At 36.3% G+C, this 23,178-nt stretch overlaps 1 protein-coding gene across 3 annotated transcripts in view; it reads left to right on the top strand.

Annotated features, from left to right (window-relative positions):
- The window catches only part of GPATCH2 (G-patch domain containing 2), a 123,300-nt gene that overhangs the window by 34,341 nt on the left and 65,781 nt on the right, over nucleotides 1-23,178 (top strand). Inside the window, exon 6 of one of the 3 annotated variants that reach the window (XM_035557984.2) lies at nucleotides 13,353-13,434. The exons of the other annotated variants lie outside the window; for them this stretch is intronic. Coding sequence (XP_035413877.1) covers nucleotides 13,353-13,376 — 24 coding nt within the window. The 3' untranslated portion in view covers nucleotides 13,377-13,434. Of the gene's footprint in view, nucleotides 1-13,352; nucleotides 13,435-23,178 lie in introns of those variants that run through there. 3 annotated transcript variants of the gene reach the window in all.

Here is a 23,178-nt window from a genome sequence, read left to right on the forward strand (position 1 = left end):
GTAGAAGTATTATTCTTGAAAGGAGATTAATTTTGCCTCCTGTGCATAGAAATGTTTAGGGAACAGGTGGATGTTTAGACAGTTTGCTCTGGAAGGTAAATAATATCCTTGACGTATTGTACACTGTGCTGTCTGTGGCTTTCAAAGAGTGTTACTAAGTGCAATTATTTCTTATGCCTTCAAAGAAGATAAACAGGCTCTCTTGTCTACCTTAACCTAAAGGGAGACAGAAAACTGCCTGGAGATTCAGGTACATCTGGTGTCCCCTTAATTTTATTCTGTCTTGCTGGAGGAGCTGAAAGTGGCCAGCCGTGCTGCCAGCATACGCAGAGCCCAGAGGTCTCTAACGGCCTTGACTTGCACAAAATAGATTATTCCAGTAGGGTGACTGAGCTGGTTGGCTGTTAAGAGAGCTAATCAAAGCAGACGCAAACCCAAGTATAATACCAGTTACTAGCAACTCGACTGGCGTCAGACTAATTAAACACCGAAAGCAGTCATTTATTTCTTTATCAAAATTATCAAACTGGTGAAGTGCACACAGCTGGGGAGAGGTGGGACTTTTTGACCTCACTTAACCTTTCTAGTATAACTAAGAGGATTTGTCTTGGCAGCCCCCTCTCCAAGGGGAGATCGTTGAAACCATTAATGATCTATTCTTTGGCAAAATGCCTGGCACAAGTTCTTTCTCAGCAGACTTTTTGAAAGCTTTGTGTGTTTTCCTTTACACGTCTTTTAAGTTTGAGCATCTGAGGAAGTCAGTTCTCACCTAGGTTTGTAGATAATAATTCTTTACGTTTAGGAGGCTGTGTGCTTTTTATATATCGCTCTTTTTGACCCACATGTACGATGTTGCTAGTATCATCCAGATGTGTAGCCTGACAAAACAGGATTGCTTATTGTTATTTCTTTGAGCTATGGCATCTTTCTGCTTACGAATGTGTCTCTGAAGAATAGTTTGGGGAAAGCTTCCAAATTCGAGGTACCTGAAGCCTTCTCCAACAAAAGCAATAATCCAGAACTGGATTCTGCATTAATTCTCACAGTGCTAATTACACCTGGTCAAGAATCTCTTAGGCATTTGGCAGGGTCTTACCTACCCAGGGGCAAAGGCTGATTTGAGAGCTGTCAAATGAGTTTAGACAGTTTTCTTTTGGAATGTGTTGCTGTGAGGTTTTGTCATATGCAGCAGGATGGTAAGTTGTCGAAGGCTGAGACTTGGACAGTCTCAACAGGATTCTTCACAACAATTTGCTGTATGCTTTGTTTCAAGTTGTTTAACCTTCTTCTAAGTGAGCAAATTGAACCAAGAACTTTGAATTGTACCTGTTCACGGTCTGTGTGGATCTTTCTCTTGCCAAGTGACTTACTGTTCCAATATTAATCAATTGGTGTGCTTTCCTTGCTTTGGATGTCTCTAAATTCCACGTATATTTTTGTTGAAGTTGGGGAGCACTAACTTGGTTTTCTGGGCTTGAAGAATGGGTGCTGCTTCTAAGACTTTCAGAAGACTTGACAGCCTTAGCGCATATTTTTAGGTTTTACTTAACCTGTAGAAAATGAGTCTGCTGAAGATCTAACAAAATGCCTGTTTGCAGGTTGACTGTATATAAAATGCAGTTAGTAAATATTGTTTTAATAAAATAATAAATAATGAAATATATTTTGACCATTACAAGGAACTTTACTTTCTTAAGGACTTCTTTCTACTGCCTCTTTACAAAATCCCTTCAATGCAGTAACTTTTGCTCCCCCTTCACTGCTCTCTGACTTCACTCTCTTCTCTGTTCCCAGTGATACCCACGTTTCCTTTTTGGTATCTCCTTTAAACCTCCATATGTACGTATAATTCTCATAACTCATAAGAGCTAATTTTGAAAGAGGCAGTGTATGACGTGAATTGTTCCAAACTCCAGGAACTGGCTGATTTGATGCTGATGTCTCCCTGGAGAGAAAGCACTAGTTTAGGTATCTCTACCCACTTGCTGTCACAAATGGGAACTTATTTTTAAGACATCTCTCCTTTTCAAGCCAGTTGAAATTTACTAATGGGCATAAAAGCTAGTGAGGGAGTGGTAGGGAGATGAAAAGTTGCAGAGAGTTATGCAGGTTCCTCAGAAAACCATGCTAAAAATAATATTGTGAAAGCACAAGTAGAACACAGACTTTGTGTGGAGCAAATAATAAGCTGTCTTTACAGGAAGAAAGTTCTCAGCAGTAAGCATAAATACAGTATTAAGTATCCATTTATATTTACTAAGCACTACAGTCCCAGGATAAGCTTGCACATTTGTTTTTTAAGGCTGGTGGCTTTCCTGCTTAGGGGTATGTCTCAAGCCAAAAACCATTTTCAGGTCAGAGGATGTCAATCAGTTCATTGCAGATTAACAAAAGTTCATTTATTGTTCCTGATGAATGGACCAGTGAATCAGTTCCTGATGAATGACCTGGTGAATGGAGTGAAATCCAGCAGGCGACTGGTCACCAGTGGTGTTCAATGATGTTGGGGCCCATCCTCTTTAATGTATTTATTGATAACTTGGATGAGGGAATTGAGTGCACCCCCAGTAAGTTTGCAGATGACACCAAGTTGAGGGGAAGTGTCGATCTGCAGGAGGGTAGGAAGGCCCTGCAGAGCGACCTGAACAAGTTGGATCGATGGGCAGAGGCCAACGGGATGAGGTTCAACATGGCTAAGTGCTGGGTCCTGCACTTTGGCGACAACAGCCCCATGCAGCACTACAGGCGTGGGGCAGAGTGGCTGGAAAGCTGTACAGAGGAAAAGGATCTGGGGGTGCTGATTGATGCTTGAACACGAGCCGGCAGTGTGCCCAGGTGGCCAAGAAGGCCAACGGCATTCTGGCTTGTATCAAGAATGGTGTAGCCAGCAGGACCAAGGAGGTGATCGTCCCCCTGTACTCTGCTCTGGTGTGGCTACACTTCGAGTACTGTGTTCAGCTTTGAGCCCCTAACTACAAGAAGGACATCGAGGCCCTGGAGCGCGTTCAGAAAAAGGCTACGAAGCTGGTGAGGGGCCTGGAGCACAAGTCCTGTGAGGAGCAGCTGAGGGAAGTGGGGTTGTTTAGTGTGGAGAAGAGGAGGCTCAGAGGAGACCTTATTGCTCTCTACAGCTACCTGAAGGGAAGGTGTGGGGAGCTGGGGGTCGGCTTCTTCTCACAGATAACCAGCGATAGGACTAGAGGGAATGGCCTCAAGTTGCTCCAGGGGAGGTCCAGGTTGGAAATGAGGAGACATTTCTTCTCAGAAAGAGCAGCCAGGCATTGGAACGGGTTGCCCAGGGAGGTGGTGGAGTCACCGTCCCTGGAGGTATTTAAGGAGGGGTTGGACGTGGTGTTTAGGGACATGGTTTAGTGGGTGATAGTGGTGGTAGGGGGAGGGTTGGACCAGATGATCTTGGAGGTCTTTTCCAACCTTAATGATTCTATAATGCTGAAAAATAGAAGCAACCAAATGCTTAGAAAAGCACACCAATATAGTCTGAAAATTATGTAAGGTACAATTCTATGAAATTCAGTCCATTCTGTGATCCTATGATTTCACGCTTTACAGAGGAAAGAATAACTCTTGAGACTATAACCTCAGTTCGTAGAGGCTAAATTCCATCCCTTTTATCCAGTCCTAGCCTGGTGTTTTCAATTAGTTAGGTACTTCTGAGCATTTAGAGCTACCAAAATCTGAGTAACAGCAGCTTAGGTAGAGTTTACACTTTGTAAATCTGTGTTTCCATGTACGTGTGTTTTTCTGTCTTTCCGATGACTGGTAATGCCTTCCCTTCCACTTGATAGGAATGCAAGAAAGCACATCAAGTCAGAAAATGGGGGAAAGGGTATGGATTATGAACGTATAGCTATGTATGTTGGTTTTTTTTAGTATTGTAGGACCTAATTCTCAGTACTGGTTGAATGGATTGCAGTAAACCCTCGTGATTGTTTTTATGCAATACATCTGCTTTTAAACTATTGATTTCTGGTAGTTTGTGAATTTACGTAAAGAGACTCAGGTAACATCTTGGGGAAAAAAAAAAGCGATACTGAAATACTGTCAGAAGAACCTTGAAATTGAATTATAGCTTTAATATTCAAACTGAGGCATGTATTGTTATTTGTAGTATATGTAAAATGACTTTTATAGATGAAATTTAAAATCGGTGACGCAGAATAGGGTTTATAGTGCATGGGCTTAAAAGAAGAAGCAAGGAAAGATCTTTGTAGAGCATGTGGCAGAAAGATGCATATTTATTAAATAATTTTAAAATGGAGGTATGGTGAAAATAAAAGTTTGTTCTCACCAATGTATCATTCAGATTATATTGTGTTACCAAAAACAAATGCAACGTATTTATGCTTAAGTATTTTATTAAATATTATTTATATTTACTAGAAACAATTAAGATCATGAAGTATTTATCTTGCAAAGCAGTATAAAATAGCCATGTCAAATCTTAATGGTTGAGGCTTTTGTTTATATGAGCCTGATGCTTTGTACTGCGGTGCCAGTATCACCTGCATTTCTAGCAGAGTGCTGGGGCTTCTTGTCCCTGGCTAAAGTCAGTCTAAATTGCCAGGCTTGGCCGATCGAGCCGCTCTCTGGTTTAGACCAGAAACCCCAGAAAAATCTGTGTAGGGTTCCTTAGCAATCACTGGACATCTGTGTGTTAGCAGGGTTAAGTATTTGGAGAGGCCTCGTATAAAGTACCATCTCACTGGCAGCAGTCTCCATCCACAGCTGAATTTGCATCGTGTACCCTACTGCATGGAGCCACATGTTACGTGACCCCAGAGCATTAAGCTTCAAATAGTTGGTAAAGAATGTTAAGGGTTTTCTGTGGCCCAAGTATGAGCTAAAATGTGTTGCTTAATTTTTCTGGTTTCAAGCAGAAAATAAGCCAGAAATTCCATTCTCTCTTGCTTCAGTCCTGCATTGAACTACCACTTAGTGTCACTGCACAGGCAGGTCTGGATGAGGAAACAGGAAAGCCACCTGGTATATTTCCGTATGTTTCCTGAACCCCTGAAATGAAAAAAACATTTCACAGCATTTTCTGTTAGTGTGAAAGAAACTTTTGGCTTATGGATATGCTGGCTGAACTTTTTTTTAATAAAAAAACAAACACACAGTCCTCCCTATCCCAAAGCCAACGCCCCCAATGTACCCACCCTGTCCAGTCATACTTTGACACTCTAAGACTGAATCCTTGATCTGTGGCTTTTCAATGAACTGGCTGTAAATATCTTGTGAAACACACGGTTGCATTGTTTTCATTTTTAGTGACAAGATTATGGGAAATGTTCTATCTTAATCCTCTCTTCAACCTAAGATAACAAATAAGAATGATGTATTAAATAGACTTTGTTAGCTGGTCAGCTCTCTGAGCAGGTACAGCAAGCTGAGAAACTTACTTAGTGTGAAAATACTACAGGTTGGTAACGATACTGGTACACTTTGGGGTTTCCATGTTCCAGTTGAGTTTAGAGGTGATTCTTAAAACACCTTTGTGATTTATTATCCACAGTACTTTCTCAGGAGCAGTTTCTGAGTTTGTTTTGATTGTAGCTTCAGATACAGGTTAGCTATTAGAAATGAATATTTTACTGCTCACTACTTACAGGAAATGGAGAGGAAGAGAGAAGAGGAATGTTTTTTCTTTATAAGAATCTAACTACTGAATCCCAGTTTGAGTTATTTAGTACTGGCTCTCAGTTCTAATGTTCTCTTTAAAATAATAATGTCTTTTACCATTCATCACAAATTTAGCATAGCATCATGGTGAATGAACAGTTGGCCTTATTAGCACTAATTTGTTATGATCAAAGTTGTAGTAAAATTTCAAATTACTATGAACTTGATGAATTCATTTGCGGAAACAGCAGAACCTTTGATTATATGCTAGGGTATAGCAAACAGGGCAGACACAAAGAAGAGCAGTAGTGCTGCCAAAAAGAATTTTAGTCGATAAAATTGGTATGTAATGAAGGTGACATGATTATTTCTAAGATAAGCAATTATAACTTTATAAATTTAATACTGAAAATGTCATTGAAATATATTCTTTTTTTCTTAAGAGTGGGTTATATCCCTCTACCACAATTGCTCTTCAGTGCTAAAGGATGAAAGATGAGAATCACAAAAAATAGCTATTATGGAATATATTAATTAATATTTCTTAAACTTGAGATCCTTTTAAGACTGTTCCAGCTCACCTGCTAATTCTTAAATAATTGCTCTTTATATGCATAGTTAATAGAATCGCCCCACCACCATCCCTTTTCTTAACGATTTCATAGCAACCTCTTATTTTTGAATTTGCTAAGAGTGTATTTTCCTGTCATAAATAGAGACTGGTCTTACCCTATAGTAAGTTTAAAAAAAAAAAAAAAAAAAATTCATTTTCTCTGTATGGCATACATTAGCTATATTTTTGTGCCCATGTTAAAATGTGGAATTGAGATTGTGGATTTTAAATTTATGCACTTTTACTGAAAGTTTATTAAAGTTAATACATCTAAGACTGTGAGACTAGGAAAGCTAGCAAGGTAGTTTTGAAGTAGCCAAGGGAGAATGTATGGGGGCAGTATTATACCATAAAAAAACAAGTGGGGAGTCTTTACATTTGAGACTTTCAGAGCTGTTTTATCTGCTTTTCTCCTTCTGACATTCATTTTACTGAAAATTGCCTGGGTCTACCTGACAATAGAAAGAAAGTGGAGCAGACTGCAAAAACAGACGAACACAGAGAATTCTGATCATTTTTCTATACTGTACTTTTTTGGCTTTATTTACTATTAGTTTGACTTTACCTAATGGAGTTCATTTCAATGTTTTTCTATTTTTAGCTAGTACATTTTTTTTTTCAAAAGGTTTATTTTTCTTACACATTACTTGCACCTGAGTGTTGCAAACTGTCTTATCTTGTCAAAAATACCCAAGAAGAAAAACCCTCTGATTTGTATGTGCTAAATGCATAGATTTACTGCTGCAGTTTGAACATTTTTAAATTAAAATATATCTCTTGTTCCAAATGTATTGATTGATACATCTATTTGTCAATATTACGTAGAGCAACTTTTCCAATAAGTTAAAGATCTGGCAAGGCAGGTTACATTTAGTGGATTAGTTTAAGTTTATATTTCTGCATGTTACCTGTATGTGTATTCTTGCTCTTTTGCCCTTTGTGCTCAGTCACTGTTCCAGATATTTGAAATGTCGCCTAAAAGACAAGAGATGCAGCTAGTTGCACTGTGAATTCATACAAAGCTGCAGTTATTCAAATGTGACCCAGCTTAAGTTTTCTGAGTTTTGAACTCTGAACAAGTACCTAAAAAGCCTTAAAATGTGCTTCAGAAATCTTAAGTTTAATGGTAATAAAATGGTAATGAGTTCTCAAAATGGCCGATTATACTGTAAATGCTCGAGTAAAATTTTAGTTTTCTCTCTCTCTTTTGGAAATGATAATGAAGCTGTCTTTTATGTCCACGTCTTGTTATCAGCTAGCTGGTTGTACAATAGTCACTTGCTATTAGAATGTATGTACAAGAGTTACCATTGCAAATACTTCCCCCTTACCTCCCTTTTCTGTTCTTCTGTACCTGAAGGTTAAATTGTTTGATTTATTCTAAGTAAGCCCGTGAACAAATACATAGTAGTTGTTGGCCAGGGGGTCATCTTCTAACTTATTCTGTTAAAACTTCTTTGTCCCTATCTGTTCATATCTGCTCAGCCTATTCTGTTGATTGCTGACCCTCCAGTTGCTTACAGTCTAGAAAGTCATCAAGAGGTTGTCTTTGGTAATGAAGGATACAGGGTGGAGGGTTCCCAGCTGAAAAAGAAAGTGATGATCACTCTGGAAACTGCATATGCAGTTATGAGGCAGAGCCTCGTAACAATGGAGCATCCAAGAATGCTGTTGAGTTCTGTGGTATCTGTTCTGTAAACACACAAGAAAAGATATTTATTCCAGAGCTTCTTCATATCTGTAGATGTTATAAGTTAGAAAAAAGAAAAAAAAATCAGCACCTTCATTGTCTCCCCAACTTAAGTTAATTTGAACTTCCAGGTATCCTATCTTAGACTTTTTAATGATAATAAATACAAATACATAACTAGAATTGTATAACCTTTTTTGTGAAAGCATATTTCTATGTTATTGGTACCTCTGTTTCTTTTGTCGCACCCAGTCTGTTTTGCTGGGGGGAGGAGGAGGTTGTTTTATCCGATACCATTCTCTGGATGGAAAGTCAATTTTTTTCTAGTTGTTCTTAACAGAATTTTCTGTGGAAATGAGGTGAGCTATCATCAGTTTTCTTCTTCCTTCCTGCTTCATTCTAATAACTTCAGAAACTCCTAGTTAAATTTGACAGAAATAAATGATTATTAAATACCTAAAGCTTCTTGAAAAAAGTTGTGAGGTTGAGGTGACAAATGTAGATTTAGTAACTCCCCAGAGGAAAGGCTATGACATAAACTCAGTTATTAGCATGAGAGAAACCCATGTGGGAATGACCTTATAAATGCTTCAACATTTGATCAGTGTTTGTTCCTTCATTAGACCTCAAAGTCAGTTAAATGTCAGGTGTAAAGCCATAAGGAGCTAAGTGTAGTTGGTTGTTTTTTTTTTTTTTTCCAGTTTACTGTATCCAGAACACTTATGAAGAGGTAGAGATAGCTAGAATAAAAGCTTCAGAAACAGTGATTTTATTGATTTGCTGACAAGTTTAGTTATGTTTAGCAATTAGTGTCTGCTGTTACCCTTAATTATTTTGACAATGTTATTTATATTTCAGTTCACTATATGCAAAGCTTTGCTTACCTTCAGAAGACGTACTGAATTTTTTGTGTTAGAATTTTTTGTTAGATCTATGGCTGTAGTGACTTCTAAGTCTTACTTTAATTTTTCTCTGAGTATTCTAAAAGTGTTGTGTTTTCCTGTTTAAATAGTGTCTGAGGTTAAATTTCCCCAAGGTACTGATAAAAAGAAGTTTCTTGGCAAATTTTCAAGAAGGGCAGGTCCCTTGAGTTTCAAGAATGATGGGTCAAGGAGGAAGCAAACGTGCTTTCTGGTAGCCCAGAATAAGAATTGGGTCTTTGCTAGTTTTATTCAGTTGAAGTGTGTAACAGAAAAGATAGTATACTAATTCTTTGAATTTGGACTGTATATGTAGCACATTTATTTCGATCAGCACTAATAAGTATTAAATAAAGTGAAATAATTATTGTGCACACATCTTCATACTCTTTTTTTTATACCTCACTTGGAATTTGTAGAATTTTAACAATTACATTCCTTTTAATTTCCTTTCACATTATGTTATGTCACCTGCCATAGTGGATGCTTATTTGGACCAAATAAGAAATATTATATTGAATTATTTATTGAATATTATGATGCTAGTAAACTCCTGGAGTATGATAAGTATTTCTTGGATTTGCATAGGAATCAAATTTGTGGTTCAGTACTACTAATCATGGAGTTGAAAAAAAAATTTCAGAGCAGGGTATTTCTGTAGCAATTTAATACTTTTGCTGGAAAAAAAAAATGTTTTTGTTATTCAAAAATAGTGGCGTGGAGGAGATTAAAGATCTCTGTAATTCAGAAAAGAATTTTACACAATGTCTGGTAGTTTTGCCATATTTGTCAGTAGTATTGACAGCTTTGTCAATACTACTGTACTTGAAGATACCTTGTACCTTGAAGATACCTTGTACCTTGTCAATACTACAATGTACTTGAAGAAGTACAAACAATTAAAACATTTAGTACTTCATCACGACTTCGTTATAAGCTTCATTTGCATTGATTGACTTATATCCATTACTCAAAGTGTTGTATAACAGTGAATGTTCACCATAGAAGGAAATTTTTTGCTAAGTTTTATCGTGTTGTTGTTTTATGCAGAAACACAATTTTCACAAATTCGTCTGTGTTTAAAAAGAAATTAGAGAGTGATGATTGTAGCCTGTGATAAAACCTGGTTGCAGCCTGATAGTTATTTCAGTCACAATAATTAATCAGTAAGAATTCCAGCTCCGCCCTTTTTCAACATTACCTGGAATATTAAAAAATATTTCCAAACGTTTAGAACGTAACTTCACGACATGTCTAGAGTCCACTGACTTAATGAGGACTGCTATATTTAACTGAGAAATTTTTATGGCTTTGTTTATTTCATTAAAATTGTTCTCAAAAACTAAGAAAAATACCTCTAACATAACTTACTTGTATTTCTTCATGGCTTTCAGATAATTGAGGTTGAAGTGAGTTGTCAAGTTAATGTCATGTCATGTACTCTTGCTGTAGTACTTTTCTTCAATACTGTATTTAGGTTTTGGCATGGTTTTGTGATTTCATGGAAGGAAATGTATATAACTGGTACTTCCAGAACGTGATCAGAGTTATAGTACCATATTCTATATAGTATATTTTTTTTTCCTATCCGAGTTTTTTCAGGCTTTCTGTAGAGGAAAAAAAAAAAGCAGAAGAGCAATGCTAGCTGTATACTCAGACATCTGCTTAATCCTTATCCCCTTCGCATTGTCAATACCCATCTAATTCCACTTTAACAACAGTAATTGGCTGATGGAGTAGCAGATATAGATTTGTTTTCCTGATGACTCCTTGACTTTTTTCCTCTGGTAATACTAATAGAATTCCAAATCCTTACTGGTGTGATCATGTCATGAGTAGGTCAACAGTCATGTCAAGGTCCTATTGGAAACTTCATAGCTAACATCTTAATTTAGACTTAGCTATCTTTTTTTCTTGTATGTGCAATTGTAAGCAATTCTTCCACGTATCACACTCATTCCATTATAACACAATTCATTTGATGCAAAGGGAGGCAGTTCTGCATGTGAATTGTTTACTGAGTTGTAGTTGGCCACATACAAATTCCGTAAGCCTCTTTCCAGATGTGATGCATTATCTGAATTATGTCAGGAGCTTGAAGGAAGAAGAATATTGCTCGTTTGTTAAGATTTCCTGTTATTTCAGTCTTTCAGTTAATAAGAATTGGAATGGGTATTTTGGGTTTCTACTACTTAAGAAAAACAGGTCTGAAAAATGGATATATAAGGTTGCTTGAGTGGTTGAGTTGATCCAGTGGTTTCCTGACACCAGAAGGAAAAGTCTTGTTTCCTTTTCTCTTGCTTTCTTTAACTATATCCTAGCTCTTAACCCCTTCTCATACCTGCTCCAGGCCGTGTTCATTCTTCTTCTATGTCTTGCAACAGCTTTGGGTTGTAAGACCCATTTCTGAGCTGTATCAATTCACCAGAATGGGGTAAAAATCAGACATTTCTGTCTGGGTTAGCTTTCTGAGCTTTTAGTGAGCCGGAAATCTTCTGGAGCCACTCAGAAACATCAGCTCTGACAGGAACATGAAGTTGATGTGGATGGAAAGGGGGAAGTGGGGCAACTCCCTTTCGGTAGTAGGGAGTCATTTAGGACAGACTATGCTTCCTGGTGGGATTTTGTCTTCAGTTTTTGGTTATATAACTTAGATTTGAGAAATAAAGCTCCATGGTTTCAAAACCTGTCTAGGTTTGGGGAGCTAATGACAGTCTTTCTCATCCCCATTCACCTTATTTTGTCTTTTCTATTACCTGAAGCTTTATATTTATTTTTTTGCACCAGTATATATCCAGTGTGGGCGTGGGAAGTTTGTCTTGTTGCCTTTCATGGACTAGAAGTAGCATTGCAGAAGTTCTTGTTACTGACTTGAGAAAAATCAGAGTAGACTGCATATGCTTGCATTGTTAGAAGAAAAGTAACAACTGGTTAAACACCTTTTGTCTTTTAAAGCATGTGAGATTTAATTGAGTGGTTAAGAACCAATTTTGGCAGAGACTTAATCTCACTTAGTCTTTTGGCTAACTGAATAGTACTCAGTATTGAAAGGGTGCATGCAGTCCCTTGATAAAGATTCATGCACTTGACCAAGTGCTTAAATTTTACAGGGAAACATTTAAATTCAAGTGCTTTGGTAGTCCTGCATCAGAGGCAATGCCTATCTGGGGGATTACCACTTTTAAATCAGCAAGGAGTGTTAACCAGAGTCTACAACCTGGTTTACTGCCTTATCAAACTTCTCTGTTTTTATCCTTCGTCTAAAACCTTCACTTTGTGAAGTTGCTGACCAATTATAGTAAAGTCGGCCATTGTTAGCACTTCTGTCTAATGTGTTGTCGTCTTAACTTTCCTGCCAAGCATCAAATTCTCTGTTTTGAGGGGTTTATTCTCCCCCTCTCCTTTTTGCTTTCTTCCTGTTGCTCACATAGAAACATTATCGTCTATATTTTGTTTCTTCATGCCAAGCCATGTATGTCTTTTGATTTCCACTTTAAAGTATGGGTAGATCCCATATTGATTATACTTTTTGAGAATCTGACCAAATATCTGAAATATGCTTACAGAAATGTTATTTTAGTCTAAAAAACAACAGAAGCTGCTTTACTATAATGCATACTGTTTGTTTATTGAAGTCCTGATTATATTGATTTGCTACTGCCAGAAACAGAAGTACAGAAAGCAAAAAGTATAGCAATCTGTTCTTATCTATAGGAGTATCAAGTTTTCCCTCTTGTCTCTAACTGAAAACAAGAAACAGCAGTTTAGGATGTTAATCTGTAGTTTTAGAAATATGAACCACCTTAATATGTAAGCCTTCAAGAATGGTTAAATGGTTACTGTGTTAAATTCTTATATTGAAATACTTCCATTTGATAACATACACAAATGATTTTGAAATGCCACATGTTGATACGTTAAATGTTATCGTATAAGAAATACAAGATAAAATCATATTCATTGGCCTACTACTGCTTCAGGGAAACTTGCTGCATTTTCAGTGTAGACATAAGCACACACACTGTATAATGACCAAGCGTTATAACATGCATAACTTTCTGTGTAGAGTGAGTATATTATCTACTGGCTTGGAAGAAGTGGCTGAATTTGATTCCCTGTTTCATGAATATTTGAAATATTATTTTTGTTGAAATATTTAATTTTTCTTAAACTTGCAAATACCCTTCAATGTTACTGGTTTCTGCATTTATAACGTACGATAATTTAGGTGTTAATCAGACTGAGATACGAATATGATAGCTAATAATAAGCAAAAGTGCCTTGAAATTATGTATGTTATTAATCTGAAACTCCAAATAATCTTTTCCAAACACCAAAAATCTGGATGTAAGACTGACAGTAGTACAGTTTAATTTGGAGGAAGAAAAAAAAAAAAGCTTCTTTTGCTGTCAGAACACCTGTCTTATATTTTGCTTGTCATTAACAGTTTTGCTTGGAATACTGGAATAAATTGTGGTTATCTCCTTAGATGAGAAGTTCAGATTTAAGATAACGTCTTGTTTCATTTCACTACGTGGACAACTGGGCAATGGAACTGGTTGCCCAGAGATGTGTGCAGTCTCCGTCCTTGGCAGTTTTCAAGACCCAGCTGAATAGAGCATTTTGTAATCTGGCTTGACCTCAGTTCTGAGTCTGCTTGGAGCAGGAGGCCAGACTGGGGATCTCTTGAGGTTTTTTCCAACCTGAATTATCCAATGATCCAATCCTATGATCCTATTATATTGGGAAGTACCAAATTGTAGCTCTGTTTTGTTTTTTAATACCCACTCCAACTCCCTTGTTGAATTACTTTTATCCAACAGGTTGTCAGACAAAAGAATGTGACTGGGGTCCAAGAAAATGACCAAAAATTTTTTAATGCATATATGTTTATTTCCTCAGTGGAGGAAAAAAATGAAATACAAGAAGATACTGCATCAAATTAGAAAATTGGCTTAGAGACATTTGAATTGTTAATATCAACAGTATAAAAAATGAGAACCCTATGATGGTTCATCTGAATTTATATGTAGTACCACTTCACAGGGAAATGTTTTCCTGCTTTTTCTTTCCTAATGTAAATTAGGTTTTCTTCTTGGCTTCTGGATTGTATTTCCATCTTTCTTATTCAAGGTGGAATAGGTTAAGTCAGCAGTATGGCTTTTGTTTCAGTACAAAGTTTGAAACAGTCTTAATCTTCCACTACCAGCACCTTGAAGGTTAACAGTTTATCCAGTGTCTTAAGGAGAAGTTAAATGAAGCAGCTCAGCTGGCTTAGCAGCTTGCAGCCCCTAAAACGGGTGAGGGTAAGAGAGGATGTGCATTCTCTGTTGATCCTGCTCATTTCCACTATTGGAATAGTTCAGTATTTCACCGAAATTACTCAGCTTGAATCTGTCTGCTCGCTTTCACTCTCCTACCACCCCACCCCTCAGCATTTTACTGCGTAGAATCAGCTTGGCTGGCAGAAGGTGCCAAGTACTATAAGAGCAACATAGGAAAGGAGAGAGTAATGAGTCCCTTTCCTCTCACCCATTGCAATATGCAGTTAACTCAAGAAGTTTTGTTTAAATAGTAATAATTTCTGCTAGTCTAGAAAAGATAAATATTGAAAGAAAGCATAAATATCGACAGAGTTAACTTGTTCTATTGTAATTGAAAGGAGTTAATCAGTCATTGCTAACGTGGTTACAACTTGAAGACTTTTGTTCCTAGCAGACTTGAGTGTTACATGCTTGTGTTTGTTTTCTGGTGTTCTCACAAAGTAGTAGGTACTTTCCAAATGTAAAAAGCACTGTCCCTGCCACAAGGAGGTAAAAACAGATGTGCAGAGGAGATTGAGGGAAGTAGTATAGCAGGGTATTTAACTGTTGGCTGGTAAATAAGAATAAGCTTTTGTTGTGTGTGTGTGTGTGTTTTAATTAACTTGTCAGTATAAATCAGTTGGATTTCCCATGGGCAGCATTGCAGATGAGGGTCTTCCAAAGGGAATTAACTGGAGGAAGGGTGAAAGCTATACAGATGAGTTCATGAAAATATTCAGTGCACAAGAGACTGAAAGAAATCAAAGAATTGCTAATGCTAGAAGAATTAAAAAATTGCAGAATCTGGTCTGTGTCAAGGGAAAGTGAGATGGCATGAAACAAAACAAGGCAAAATATGTGTGGGACATGAAAAATGACAGAAAGCTTGAATTGGATTTTGTGATATTGCTGGTAGAATTCAAATAATCCTGTAGTCTTCAAGTCTGAAACATGAACCTTTGCCTAAAATGAGAATAGCAGACAAGGAGGAAGATTGAGACATCAGTATCACCACTAGTCACGGTTCTGCAGGATTGTTAGAAGGTTTTGGAGATAGGAACAAGGACCAGTTTTTGTCTGTTCTTGGTTGGATGTTTTTTGGTTGTGTTTCATTTGGTTTTGGTTGTGTGCTGATGTTTTTTTAGGACTTCATTAGCGTTAAACTGAACATGAGACATTTGGGAGAGGTTTTAGGAAAGGAGTTGAGATGTGGGTTAGATGAAAGATAACGAATGGAAAATTTGAGATCTCTCACATTTGAGAACCGTCAACATGGATGTCCAAATTAGCTGAAACTGAAAGAGTTCTGAATGCGTTGCTGAAATTACTTCCCATTTCAACTGGGCAGACCCCAGGCCTAATGTATTGAGCACACTGGAAGATCTAGCGTTTGTCTAAGGGTATCTGCAAAGGAGAAAGTTCAGGGAGAATGGGTGTTTAGAGCTCTTTGTTTTAGTGAAGTCCAGACTCACATAAAACATGCATGGCCATACTTCTTAATTGTATAAGAGATGTTTGCTAATAGCAGTTAAGAAGCTGGTCCCAGAGAAGTTGTTTCATAGGGTCTAAATAAAATAACTTATTTTTGGAATCTCGGCTCTTAACGTAAGCACTTATGTAGACAGTGAGACTTTTAAAGAGTGATTCAGAACACCAATGTTAGCTGTATGTTTCAGCAACTTATTTTCATTTCTCCTCTAACCATTCTACCCCTAGCAGATATTTGTTGGTAGAGGTTACACACAGTGTGCAAAAATACTTTGGGTAATGAAATAAAATAGGATCTTTGCTTACTTAAAACAGTACCATTTGTTTTAGATGCTAAGATAACAGCTTGGCTTGGTAAGAGCTCAATTTACTTATTTGCTTGCTTGAGTCTGAATTCTGTTTCCTTCGGAAGTTTCTTTCTGTACTTTCATACTGCCACAATGCTATTCTGTTTTCAAGCCTGATTCTTATGGTGCTGTAATTAGCAGACAGAGGAGGTTGATAAAAAAAAAAAAAAAAAAAAAAAAGACATCTACTGGTTTTGACAGTGAGAATTAATTATGAAATAAAAGATCTGTGCTCAGGCTAGAATTAGCCTAGCAGTTCAAAATATAAGCAGTCACCTTGGAATCATGTAACAAAAAGTGACACCCTTTCTTTTACTATAGGCTAAATATATCTTGTGAACTTAAGTTAGATAAATCATCTGTGTGTCAGTTCTATCTGGTATTCTATTTAATTAATTTGGAAAATAGTTGTTGCTTTCCTTTGACAAGCACAGAGTTCATGTTTGTTAAATACTTCGAAAAACATAACCATTTCCTTTAAGTGGTTTAGATTATTATCAGAGAGGTTGTTCATTCTTACTACAAAAAGGTGACATTCAGCACATCATTGGTAGCTGGTTTTAAATGAAGTAAAGTTTCAAAAGAGTATCTATAATACCGTTTTTCAAACCCTTTAATTAGCTTTTGCATGGAATACCTTACACAAAGTGCTGGCATCGTATTTTGCTCTTGTTCCTTGCAAGTGAACACAATTTGAATGCCGTTAATGCAACTTTCCGTATTTTATGGCAACAAAGACACCTCCAAATATCTTGCGCTGGTTAATGCAGAAACAAGTGTGATAGTGTGTTAATCTTGAGCACACAAAGAACCACTGGAGGGTAAGAGGAGGACATCTGTTGGATAAGCTTTCAATATGATGAGAATGATAAGAGACCTACAACTGGTGCAAAAAACAGCTAATCTTTCACAGTATGTGATTAAAAACCAAAGAATATCTTCTTTTCAAAATTTGTGTATTGATGTAGAGAGTAATAGCCCTATATTTCATAAGTAGACAAAGAGGGACCTTGCATTTGAGAAAACTGGCCATTCTAAGCTGCCACAATTTGTACTAGCAACAGTGACCATTTTAAGTTTAGGCCTACACGTTCTGGGTGGGTTATTTTTATGATGGCTTGTCACTGTGATGGACGATTCCCTACTACCTCCTTTATGTATTTGTCAGCACAATAGTAGTTGTAGTACTTTTATAGTAGGAATTTGTAGGAAAAATTGTAGGCTTTTGTAGTAAGAATTCTTGAGAAGATCATTAATTTATAAATCATCTTGAAGCTTTGCATAAGTAATAAAAAAGGTGTTATTACAAAGAAGTAGTAGTTATGAGGATGCTGAGAAATCAACTTTGGGAATTGGTAATTAATTTCTTCAATTCCTGCGGAATGACATTTGACGGAGTTCTTACGTATTTTCTAGTTCCGGTGCCGTTGAAATTCCTATGGAGAGTCAATCTTCCTTGAGAAGACAGGGATTTTTTTTAAAAAAAGATTTAGAAAGGGGTTGAAACTTGATATTCCCTTCAGAAAGGGGATCAGCAATTGTGTACATTATAAAGATGACTATCAATTATAATGTATGCAAACATTTTTCTAGGCCACAAAACAAGGTAATTTTCAAGCTTTTATAGTTGTTTCTGCTTAGTTGATTGCAGTGAAGCAACTAGAAGGTTATTCTTAAAACTTGTAAAACCCCACATGTAGAGCTAGCTTATTGCTGTCAAGAAGGATATTCTTAAGTTTTGTACACGAATGTTTAGAGCACTAAGGAGCTCTTCACAGCTCCATTCAGACATTACCTATAGCTATGTTTTCAAGAAAGTAAAATTTTGTGCATCTTTTCTGAAGATAAATACACGATGTCATATCTGCCTTTTCTTAAAGCCTTCGGGTCTCAACACTATGTACAAACTTGTTCTGTTCAATAACATTTCCATTATACAACGTATATCACTTTAGTTACCAACACTGGTGAAGTTTTGTTCAGACTTGCATGAATACGCTCCTATCAGTTACATTTTTTCATAAAACACAGGAGGTGGGGGGGCTTTTGATGTCAAGTAATGAAATGAATGTGGAATGGAATCAGTTCCTTACTCATTAAATCCAAAAGCACCTGCTGTATTATTATTTGGCTGTAAACCAAAAATAGAATGGTTTAGTTAAAAACCAGGAGGGTGGGAAGGGGAATCATTTAATCAAATTTATACAGCTTTCTGAAAGTTTTCTGGAACTAAAGTAGTTGGTGATGTAATGTATGAAGTCAAAGAGTATTTTGCTGTGATGAGGAAAACTAATGGAAACATTCACTTGGGGTAAGACAAATGGTATTAAATGAGAAAACACACCATGAATTGCAAATGGAGCTGAGTTAATTTGTTGCTACAGTAGTGTTGCCCTACTGTTAAATGAAGGCTGTGTAATTATCTTGCTGGCAGAGATAATGTCAAAACCTCATTTCTCCTTACATGCCTCATTTTTACATGAGGGCTAATTGAGCTGCAAGGTGACAACTGATTATATATGGCTATCATCAGGTCCTCTTGCTCAATTTGCAAATAATGTTATCTTTTTTAAGTGATGATTCTTATCACGTGTCAAATTAAAACATTAAAAAAACTTTAAAGCTATTTTAGTAATTTGTAACATAGCATTTCTGTCACTATTTTATTTATATTTTTCAGCATTAATTAATACTTCCTCTAAGATTCTTGACATCCATTTTCTTGCAATCTCTTTATTGAAAGCACATAAAGACATGTACTAGTCAGTTTGCTTCATGCCTCTTGATCGTTATGAATGAAAGGGCCCTTTATAATCCAAAGTATATTAAGTTTTCTTAAAGTTTTCTGTTGGGATTGAAGTTTATTGGAAATGCCACTGAATACTTTGTTAATAAATATTTGATTTAACAAACACCTAGGTTTAAATCTTCTACTTTTTGATCGTGCATGCATGCTTTTAAGTAACTTCGGTTTAACTGTGGGATTTTTAATAACTTGTTTAAAAGTTATGGATTTGTTTTAATTAAGGCTTCATTCCTGGAGATGGTTAACATTGGTATTATCCTTTGCTGTGTTCCCTTCAGCCAGAAAAAATGACTGATAAGGGAGCAAGAAACTTTTTTCCAATGTAAAAAGTTCAAAAATAAACCAAGTCACTTCTCTTGAACTGTAATGTACAACCAGTGGGAGGTGTATCTACTGTGGAGACACTATTAAGAGAATGTGTAAGTATAATTTTTTCATAGGATCTAACATGCCCAAAGACAGTGAAGGTGATGTATACAGGGATGCTGTGTTAAATAAAAGCAATGTTCCCTCTCTTTATAGATTGGCTTCTTGAATGCCATCTTTGTTTGTTAGTACAGAACTGAAGGCCTAGGCATGGCTAATGCCATTTGGCCTGACACTTCTTTTTGGCCTCCTTGGTCTCTGCTTTTCCCTTAGATACACTGCAGTCTCCTTTCAAGATCTCTATTTTTTTAATCCTGCTGCAGTCGCAAAAACTGAAATAAAATTAGTTATTTTTTCATTCTAATATAGTAAAGCAACAATCTGGATTTGTGTGTTCCTGCCCAAAAGCAGTGAGCTACAGAAGTAACCCATGAGACAAGGCAAACCTTAAGAATATGCTGGGAGAAAGAGAAATTTCAAAATCTGGCACTAATCCCAAGGCCCGGGGGTGACAATTTTCATAGCTCTTCTAAAAAAAAAATAAAAAATAAAAAAACTCTCCCATTATTTGGGAACACTACTTATAAAATACATGCAATATATTTGCCAAAAAATAGATTCTGAAATCTTAGTTTCTTGACTACACTGTCTCCTTGCAGATACAACTTATGTTTAAGTGGAACCTGGAAAGTTTGATACCCTTGTAATGACCATCTTGTATTTCAGAGGACCCAGACTGTTACCAGCCTCTCAGCTTACTAATCAAACCAGGCATTTAGTTGTAGTCTAAATAGTATTTTATTACATTTAAAATAGGAAAATATTTTGAATTGTGAAATTCCAAAATAGACTAAGCCAGTTTGTTTCGCATTAAATACATTTCAAAAGTAAAAAATCATAACATTTAACTGATTGGAGTTAAACAACATGAAACTTTCATATTTGCTAACTCCCCATACTTGTTCAGGTTTCAAAGCAAATATACACTTTCATTCTCAGATCTTTTAGTAAACTTCAGTATGTGTTTTTAAAATTAATAATGCAGATTTATTTCATAATTGGACCTGATAAAATTCAACCCTGATTCACACTTTCAAACAAATGAAATAATGATGCTAGACTGTCTAAATAAAGTCTTCAATTTTCTTTATGCTAGGGTATAACAGACTAAAGCTTTGTTTTGAGATGAAATACCTGAAAGGTGCTTCAGCATCTTCTTATAACAACACTTTTTTTTTTACAGACTATTTGTATCTTATAGTGTAGGAAAAATACTCACCTTTACTGGAAATCTTATGACTGGGATCTTAAAGCATTTTTACTTTATTAGATGGTTCTCTATTTAGAAATTAAATAATTTTACTTTTGAAGAGAAACAAACAAAGAACTCGAAGACAATTCTGTACTTCTCTTTCTTGTCTGATGTCAGGGGAAGGAAAAAAAAAACACACACACAAAAAAAAAAAAAACTACAAAGCTTCTCCAGGATGAAAGGAGTTACTTGAAAGTGAAATGTGTAAATCCATCAGTGATGTTTTAATAATGCTGGGTCATGTTGAGTTCTGAATAATTTAATCGGTGTATGTTTGCAGTTCTGTATGAGATTGTTGGAAAATACCTTTTTAATGACTGACTTGAACCCTGAACTATTTTTTTTAATAACATTGATGTTCATATGATAGTTCTGTAAGTCTGAGAGCATGTAGTAAGTTTATACTTATTAAATTCTTCAGAAATATAACAGTTCTCCCTAATGTAATATAGCTGATACAGAACTGGGAGGATACTACCGATCTAACAATACCAGAAAACTTAACTTTTTTCTTGGGCTTAAGCAGCATACATATCCATTAACCAGATCAGACTTGCATTTTGTTTTCTAAAGCTGGATCTTTTGAGTGACTTTTAGGTAAAAGCATTTCTGCTGTGTTTACTTATTACATACTGTGAGGTCCTAGTTAACCCTCTTTATTGGTGACCTTCAGTCCAGCTTAAGCCTGAAGAGAATTTTAATTCTTTTCCTTCATGAAGTCCCTTGGCTAAAACCTTGGCTTGTTCCCTCCCTCCTTAAATGACTGCCTGTAATGAACAACAGAAGCATCACTCTTGGTTTCCATATATTGAGTTTAAGATTTTTAGAATATTGTGGACATTACAGAAATTAGTAGGTTTTCTTAATAAACTATCCATGACAGCTAGTAGTAGACAAATCCATGCTTCACAAAATTTTCACTTTAGATAATAGTAATTGTTCTAATTGGAAAAAAAAAAAAAAAAGTGGCTATTGAGTATTACATTAAAACCAGAAAATATTTCAGTGGGTAGTAGGAATGGAAGAGGTGATGAGGAACAATGTTCTGGCAGGATAACATTTGCATTTTTTGGAAGGAATTTAACGTTCATCTACTTGAATATGTACTGGTGAAAACTTAAGCAATGAGTAATCCATTTCAACTTCTAAAATGTTTGTGCAGTAAGAACCCATGATAAAAGTACATGATTCTTTCAAAGAATTTTTCCTTAAGCTGTGTATTTTTGATTTATTTTACCTTCTCACATTCTGCATCATGTTATTTTGAAGTCTTAAGAAAACCTATCTTAAAGGTACACTCCCATCGTACTTAGGATAACATTAATTCATCTTAGTTACATAAAGTAGCTATTAGTTTACAAATACATGAGAAGTAGGACACAGACTGGCTGGATCATGAAGCAGGTGTAAAGTTTTACTACGTTGCAAAAGAACTTCAGGGACACTCTGAAGCATGTGTGCACCATAACTATAGGTGAAAATGTGCAGGATAATGGTTCCAAATGTACAGTAGTAACAGCAGTGGTATTTGCTGCAGATGCTTGTCAGGACTTGCAGAGCTCTGTGGATGTTAGGCTGCCCTAGCAAGTGACCTCATAATTTCCAGAAGCAGGTGGAGGTGGCAATTATAGCTATGGCCACTATCTTGAACCTTCTGTAGTAGGTGATGAATTGTAAATGGCTAGACCCAGTGCACAACAATAAACTCAAATAAATCTTCAATGTGTAATAATGACAAGACTGAAAGACTGGCAGTTATAACAAGGCTGCTGTTGTCACCCACTTTACTGTAGCCTTGATATCCATCATTATCAGCTGGAGCTAGCTCAAGAGTCGGACAAGAAGGTCTGAAGAAGGATGAGTTGTTTGCGCTGAAGCGTCCAGTAGGTCCCATCTGGCACAGAGTAAATGGGATTTTTTTGCCTGTTCACTGGGCTAGAGCTGTCCATCATCTCGGGCAGATATCTGATCACTTCATGCTGTGGAACAATATGGCTTTGTGCTGTTTGGTACAGCAATGGCAATTAAAATAACTAAATTTTTCATTTACTTCAAGCTTCTGTTTTACCTTAGCCAAAGGTGATCCTAAGAAGTGATCGTGATCTTTACATTAATAGAACTTTTTCTTTTTTTGAGCCAGGAAGTCAAGTTAGACCAGTCAATGCCAAGTTACTGAAAACATTAAGGTAGAAATGGAAAAAGATTCAGAAAAACATGCAAAGTAGAATTTTTGCTTCTGTTTTCTCTGTAGTGTGCTTAAGATTACCTGAAAATATCAAAACACAATGCAAATTGGCAAAAATGCAGAAACATAATTGCTGTTAAAGAAATAGTAGGGTTGCTTAGCCCCCAGCAAGTTTCTTGTAATTATTAAAAATCCTAATTGTCTTGATGCATCTTAATTTAATATTTCTCTCTGCTAAATACAACTCTTTTGAGTTTACATCATGTGTAGCTTTCAAATGTATCTGTTAGACAAGCATGAAGGATTATTCAAAAAACTGTTGTACACTGGAAATAAAAATGTGAAAACTGAATAGTGCTTAGTTTAACATGACAGCTTATCTAATATTCGTTTGATCTTTATACTTTTCGTTGAGATCATAGGATTAATCAACATAACATGTTAATCAGTGAATCCCAGATTGATTTATTTTTCCCCCCTTAGGTGTAGCAGTTCTTCAACAGAAAAC

The sequence above is a fragment of the Cygnus atratus genome, chromosome 3, assembly GCF_013377495.2.
Source record: "Cygnus atratus isolate AKBS03 ecotype Queensland, Australia chromosome 3, CAtr_DNAZoo_HiC_assembly, whole genome shotgun sequence".
NCBI lineage: Eukaryota > Metazoa > Chordata > Aves > Anseriformes > Anatidae > Cygnus > Cygnus atratus.